Below are 7,044 nucleotides of genomic sequence, written 5' to 3'. Positions count from 1 at the left end.
AAAGAGGGGGCAAAAACCTGAAGACGCATCATACCTATGGGGGGTGGGTTGGGGGGGGTATGCTCCTCTAGACAGAAAAATAAACGTAAAATTGGTGTTTAAAAGCCTACAATTCTGGTAATTTTTTAAATGAGAACATATCAAGAACTACCTCTTTAGGTCAAGTTACTGCAAAACCATTCTGAGGGTAAGTTTGGTTCAAAGGATTAGCAGTTAAAAACAAAAGGGACTGAGCAGAGCAGGGTAAAAAGAAAGAAAGTATCAAGTGCATCAGTTTCATGAACACTTCCAAGTTGCTGCTTTGAACCATCAAGTTGCTACAACGAATATTCCCCCTTCACATGAGGGGGGAGTCGTACGACATGGAGAGAGGAAAAAAAGATGGCAAGGATAGAAACACTAGAAGAAAATTCAATATTCTCAATTTTGATTTGGAGGAATGGAAAGTTTCCCCCTGGTCATAAAACGGCCGATACCCCCCTCCCCCGTGTTTGAATCGGTACAGTACATTGTTACATTCCTTGTAGTTACGATAGTCACTGCAGAAGGAATGACAGAAGTGACGGAGAGAATAATGAATATTTCTAAATAATTAATAAAATAAAATTAATATTAAATTATTATTCACCAAAAATAATACTGGAGTGGGTAGAAAATGGGGGGAAAAGAGGCGACAGGAGAGAAGGAAAAAAACAAGCACTCCTATTAGAGTCTCTGGTCTTCTACAGGCTCACAGTCTGTCTACTGTCTGGAAAACCAGCCCATCCAAATGATTTTCACACCGAATTAACACGATTCACGTGGGTGACCCATTTCGGGATCGAAAAAGCGTCTGACCAGTTTGCATCCCTGCATATCAGTTCAGGAAGTAGCTCTGAGGCATGTCATCCAACCCGCAGTGTCCAATCCACAACCCCGGAGAGCTTCTGCACTCCGCTAATACAGCACAGTCTTCCATTCATTCTCAACAGTCTTCCCATTGACTGCCATTCACTCAGCATATCTTCCCATTGACTTGCATTTACTATAAATAGTCCTTCCACTGACTTCCTTACACTCTGCATAGCCTTTTCATCACCTTTTTTTCCCACTATAAATTGTCTTTCCGGACTTTCTGAATAGTCTTTTCATTGACTTCCATTTATTATAAATAGTCTTTCCGTTGCCATCCATCACCTTTGAATGGATGCACTGTGTGTGTGGTCTCCAGCCACAGGAGGGCAGGCAGTATGTGGGTTCTGTTGCATAGCTGGGAGGAAGAGCAGAGAGGAGGAGAGAGGAGGGAGGAGGGGTGTGGGGAGTCGGTCTCTCCCATCCAGCTCCGGCTCCTCTGTCTCAGCTGCTCCACGACTTGCGGTTTTCCCCCCGGCGAGCGGTGACGGCGTCTCCTCGCAGGACGGGGACGTGGATGGGAGCGCTAGGCTCTCCTGTTTTCCGACTGGTCCGATCGCGGCGAGACAGCCGGTCCGGACGAACTAGCACCCCGTAACCCGGTTTACAGTGGAAGTACTGGCGACCTCCGACAGAACCGTCATTCTTACCTGGAGGGAGGGAATAGAACAGGTCAGCTCCACAAGTAATGCAACACTAGCCTGTAGTCAGCTGGCTTGGTCCAAGATGGCGGTGCAGCAGTGAACTGTGGTCTACTGTCTGAGTTTGCACAGTTACATTATTGAATTAAGACAATGAAATGTACAACTCCAAATAGGATGAAATCTACTTACAGCTTAATTTTTTAAAAATTAAACTGAGCTGCTGAACTCACTAATTTGTCCTTTTACTGGCATTAAATTTGCATTAGTGTGTGTTGGGATTGGCCACTACTGCAACATTTCCCCACACTGTGAAGTTTTTTTTGATAGTTTCAAAGACATGCCACTTCCTGGACTGCCAGCACGCATACACACACACACACACACACACACACACACACACACACACACACACACACACACACACACACACACACACACACACACACACACACACACCTACAGTGAGGTCAACCCACCTGCAGGCGTGTCCAGCTCCACCCCCACCCAGACTCCCTCAGCGAACTCTGTGGTTCCCACGTAGCGTATTGTCCCCGCCTTATTGGTTCCCACGGTAACATAAGCCCCTTCTGTCAGCCAATCAGGCAACACGTCGTCACGGCTACGCTCTTCATCGTCCACGAGGATCTCCAGCCTCTCCAAGCTCTCGCCGCCTCCTCCTCCTGAGTTGACAAGCCTCTGGACGGAGAAGGAGTTTCCCGCGGCGACACTGTTGTGATTGGTTGAGCTGTGGGAAGTGGGTGGAGTGACGATGGCCATCTTGGTGTCATACTGAGAAGGAGAGGCCACAACATCGTTCCTGTCAACACCCTGCTGCTGGGGAATTGTGGGTAACGTAGTCTCAGCAGCCAGGAGGGAGGAAGATGAGGAGGAGGGGTGGAGAGCTTCAGACAGGGTAACCGTGGAAACGCTACTGGAGAAGTAGCCGCTTGACGACTGGCTGAGGGGGCTGAGGGGCGTGGTGTCATGCGGGTCATGCACAGGAAGAGGAGGGGCTTCTGGGAACTCCGCCCGCCTGTCTTTGGTCGGGGGCCGTAGCATAGCAACCTACGGGGAACCATGGCAATGGTCGCCACAGAAACACAGAGGGAGAGAGGAGAGCATGCAGACAAAGTAAAGACAACAACAAAACAACAATCAGCATGGCTTCCCCCACCAATGACACAATCACCCTTTGGGCCAATCAGGAACAAGAGCTACAAAGTTTCCAGTCTGTTATGTAACAATGCAAATACATTTCATGGGCCAAACTAAAACTGACAGGAGATCAGCTGATACTGATAGAAGCAGCATTGAGAAAACATGGAGGTCAACACCCAAGGGGAGGGAGGGAGGGAGGGAGGGAGGGAGGGGGGTTATTCTCACCGTCTCAACCTTGACTCTGCTGTCGTCCCCTCCTGGTGACGCCATGATACGAGGCATATGCTGCTGGACGACAACAAACAACGCCGGGACAAGGAAACACACACACACACACACACACACATATCTCTGTAAGGGCTGGAAATTCACTGGTTCCAAGAGCCTACAGCTAAATGGCAAAATTCTGTCAGGCTAGCCTACTGGCTATACTGGGCAATACTGGGCTGTGCTGGATTGTGCTGGGCTGTACTAGGCTATACTGGGCTATACCAAGCTGCATTGAGCTGTACTGGCCTGTACTGTGCTATACTGAGTTGTGCTGTGCTGGGCTGCAGTGAGCTATGCTGGGCTGAACTTGGCTATAGGTTGACCCACTTGCTGTACTGGGCTGTAATAGGCTATATTGAGTTGTGCTGGGCTGACCTGCTGGTTGTGTGGCGAGGGTCTCAACTCCTTCTTGTCGTCCCGAACTGGAAACAGAGACTTGAGCAGTTTGGGCATCTGAGGAACCAGCGCTTTAACTGAAAGATAAGAGGCAGCAAGTCCTGAACGACCTGGGGGGGGGGGGGGGGGGGGTTGGGGGGGGGGCAGGTGAAGGAGGAGGAGGAGGTGGAAGAGAGGAAGGAAAGCAGGAAAGAGGAGGAGGAGGAGTTGTGGGAGGTAGAGGAGGTGTGAAAGATTAAGACAGGAAGTTGAGAGCGAGCCCAGAAATGGTACAAATAAAACCCAACACAGCGACAGACTGAGAAGAAGACATTAGCAGGCCACAAGAGACACTTACTGACAAAGATGGTTGATTGAGCTATTACAATGTGATTAAAAAACAATCATTATAATCACTGGATTATAAAATGCAAATTAATCAAAAATGATTAATTCCTGTGAACGTTCACAAAACGAGCAGCATTATACCAGGCTGCCACACTGACTTGAATTCTGACTGACATAGAAAAGAAATCACTATGAGTCAACTAGCTGACACAGAAATATTCAGATTGATCAGACAAACACAAGACTGAAAAGCTTTGGCAATGGAGATGAGAAGAGAGGAGGAAGAGGAGGAGGAGAAAAGTCCACAAGTTAAACTGCATGGAGATAGACAAAGGCGGTTGTAGAAATGGATACAGATCACTCCCAGTTGGAAAAAAAAGGAAGCGAGAGGAGTAGAAAGGAGTAGAGAGGTTTACATATCACTTTCATTGGGAAACGGTACGATTCTCAATGAAATGGGATTGTATTGCAACATGTATTGTATTGCAACATGTAGAAGTGGATAAACCCAGTTGGAAAAAAAGGACAGAGGAGGAGGAGAAGACAGGTGGAGGAAGACTGAGGAGAAGAACGGAGCAGTGGGGAGGATGAGAAGAGGTGGAGGAAGAAGAGGTAGATGGGGGGGGGGGGGGGGGGGGAATACAGGGGAGGGTCACAAGGCATTTTCTTGGAGGAGGGAAGACAGGAGAGGGGAGAGTTACCTTGTTCTGGGTCCTGGCTCTGTGGGGGGGTCACGGCAGGGGGAACAGGGGAGGAGGAGGGGGAGGTGGAGCAGGTAGGGGGGGAGGAGGCGGGACGGGGGAGGCTGCGGTAAAACTGGGAAGGCATGAAGATATCCTGCTGACTCTCCCATCGACCCTGAGAAACAGACAAGCAGAGAGAAACATAGGATATTAGTTGGGTTTAACAAAATATCACAACTGAATGTGTGTGTATTGTACTGCCTCAACGTGTGGAAAATGGCCTGTGTTGGTACTAGATGGAAGGGAGCTACATTCATACATGGAAGAAAATACTTCTTAAACTGAGGTGTCTACAGGCAAAGGCGTGTGTGTGTGTGTGTGTGTGTGTGTCACCTTGTCGTCCAGCAGGCAGGTAGAGGACAGGTCTTGTCTACTTCCAGACAGCTGAGGATGGAGAGACAGCATAATCTTACACAGTAATACCAGCAGACTTAATGAAAATCTGCAGAATACATAATGGACTGACAAATAACAGATGATTTTTTTGCCTTAAACAACTCTGACTGGTTTTGTTCAGAAGTCAATAAAATCTATTGTACTGTGCTATATTGTACAGGCTTTTCCCCTGTACTGTATAGAGGGCTTTCAGGTGACATGACACACCCTCTGGTGTCCATATTAGATGTTCCAACAGAATTCAATAGGCATGGTTAATTTCTGACTGATCAGTGCATCACTGGCGAACGAAGCCAAACACCCACTGTTTGTTCAGGTTAACTGAGCTGAGTCTTCTCAAGCTACAACTACATCTTTTCAAGCAGAGTGTTTTGGTGTTTAGCCCTAGTAGAGACTATGGCTAGACAAGACATTTGGAAACAACAACCTTTTTCTAGCCTGGTTGTTATATATTTAGACATTATTTGCACACAGCTAATTCTCCAGTGGCCCTCCACCAGCTGTAGGTGGAGTTGATGTATTGCATTATATTGTACTGTACTGAATTATGCTAACTGTACTGTATTATATTATGTTGGTATTGTATTGTATTAGTATTTTACCCTGTGGACAGAAGGAGAACTCAGGCTCCTCCTGTTGCTCCTCCCTCTAGAAGCCAGGTGCTCCTTCACTGCCACCTCCTAATACACACACACACACACACACACACACATACATACAACACACACATTACATTTTCAGGATATTGGGAAAAAACAAACAAACATGTCAATCTACATGAGTCTCTCTCCACGCGACTTTCTGTCTACCTGTCTGAGTCTGTCCAGAGTGAGGATGTTCTCCAGGTTCAAAACACTGCGGAGGTATTTCTCGATGGCGGCCTCTTCATCAGCTGATTGGCTGTTGTGAGCGCTGGCGGCCAGCCGGGCCAGCATCTCCCTGTCCTCTGAACCCTGGGCATCCTGATGAGACACAAAATCACAGAGACCCGTGTTCAAACCTCTGCCCTGCTGAAGTGTCCTTGACCAAGACATTGAATCCCTACCAACTCCAGGGCTGCTGTTCTGTAACTGACCCTGACCTCTGACCTCACTGTGGAGGAGAGCAGCAGAAAAGGCAATTTCCCTACAGGGAGCAATAGAGGAGCACATCATTATTATTTGGAATCACACAAAAACTGCACAGGACTGAGTACTGGTAGATGGCTGGAGGCTGCAATTTTCTCACGAAAGTAAATTTTTAACTTTTTGAACAGAAAAGTTTCAGCCCACCCTCCAATGTCTCCTATAGCCTATGACACCTATAACGTATAACACAACCTACAACATCCCCTATACCCTACAATGAGTCCTATGCCCTACAAGGTGCCTTATACCCTATAACATACCCTGCAATGTCCCCCATACCCTACACACATCACCTATATTCTACAGTGAGCCATATGCCTGAGAACATACCCTACAACGTGCCCTATACCCTGTAACGTCCCCGGTAACGTCCCCTGTACACTACATAAGCCGTATACCGTAAGTATCCCACCGTACCGTCACCCCCACCTTACCCCAGGGATGTTGGAGACCACCTCGAAGGTGACCCCGCAGCCCGGTATGGTGCTGCGGGTCGACATCCTCTTCAGCAGGTTGTGGGCGAAACCCTGGCGGCCCGGGTTAACATTGACGCAGATCCTCTTCCTCAGGACCAGCTGCATGTCGGCGGGATGGCTGAGCTGGACCACCACCCGAATCGTCAGGTATACCCGCTGCTCCGGCCACGCCCCCCCACGACTCAGCTGGGGACACTCGTGGACCGTCGAGTCCCACGACGCCTCCGCCTTCACCTGGGGATAGCCGACAGAGTTTTTATGAGTTATTAGAGTGGTTCCCAAAGTGGAGTCCAGGGACGCCCAGGGTTCCTTGAGGGGGCTCCAGTGGGTCCCCAGCAAATGAGGAATAACTTAATTGTCCACCAAGAAGGATGATGGACATTAACTTGTACATCATAGACAAACATACATACACCCTGCCCACCCATACAGGCCCATCCTTACGTCTCCGTCATAGTGTTTGACAATCTGAAGGTCGAAGAAGTCATCCTCGTCCTCTCCGCTCAGGGTGGCGTCCCAGCCTCCAGCCTCAGGAGCCTCATACTGTTCCTGGGAGCTCAGGTCTTCGGCTGGGGGACGACAGCAGAAAACACTCATGTAGACTCAGCACCTTGCA

The 7,044-nt window shown here is 48.6% G+C and overlaps 1 protein-coding gene across 1 annotated transcript in view; it reads right to left on the bottom strand.

The window, feature by feature from the left end:
- kif13ba (kinesin family member 13Ba) overlaps window positions 1-7,044 on the bottom strand; it is a 52,215-nt gene continuing 45,171 nt past the window's right edge. Inside the window, exons 29-38 of the mRNA XM_078291251.1 lie at window positions 6,873-6,997; window positions 6,387-6,662; window positions 5,635-5,787; window positions 5,428-5,505; window positions 4,763-4,813; window positions 4,388-4,544; window positions 3,339-3,436; window positions 2,919-2,978; window positions 2,012-2,600; window positions 1-1,541 (exon numbers count right to left, since the gene is read on the bottom strand). Coding sequence (XP_078147377.1) covers window positions 1,336-1,541; window positions 2,012-2,600; window positions 2,919-2,978; window positions 3,339-3,436; window positions 4,388-4,544; window positions 4,763-4,813; window positions 5,428-5,505; window positions 5,635-5,787; window positions 6,387-6,662; window positions 6,873-6,997 — 1,793 coding nt within the window. The 3' untranslated portion in view covers window positions 1-1,335. The remainder of the gene's footprint in view (window positions 1,542-2,011; window positions 2,601-2,918; window positions 2,979-3,338; window positions 3,437-4,387; window positions 4,545-4,762; window positions 4,814-5,427; window positions 5,506-5,634; window positions 5,788-6,386; window positions 6,663-6,872; window positions 6,998-7,044) is intronic.

This window comes from Centroberyx gerrardi, chromosome 1, assembly GCF_048128805.1.
Source record: "Centroberyx gerrardi isolate f3 chromosome 1, fCenGer3.hap1.cur.20231027, whole genome shotgun sequence".
Taxonomy (NCBI): domain Eukaryota; kingdom Metazoa; phylum Chordata; class Actinopteri; order Beryciformes; family Berycidae; genus Centroberyx; species Centroberyx gerrardi.
The sequence above is the reverse complement of the archived record's forward strand: the minus strand, read 5'-3'. Positions and strand labels throughout refer to the sequence as shown.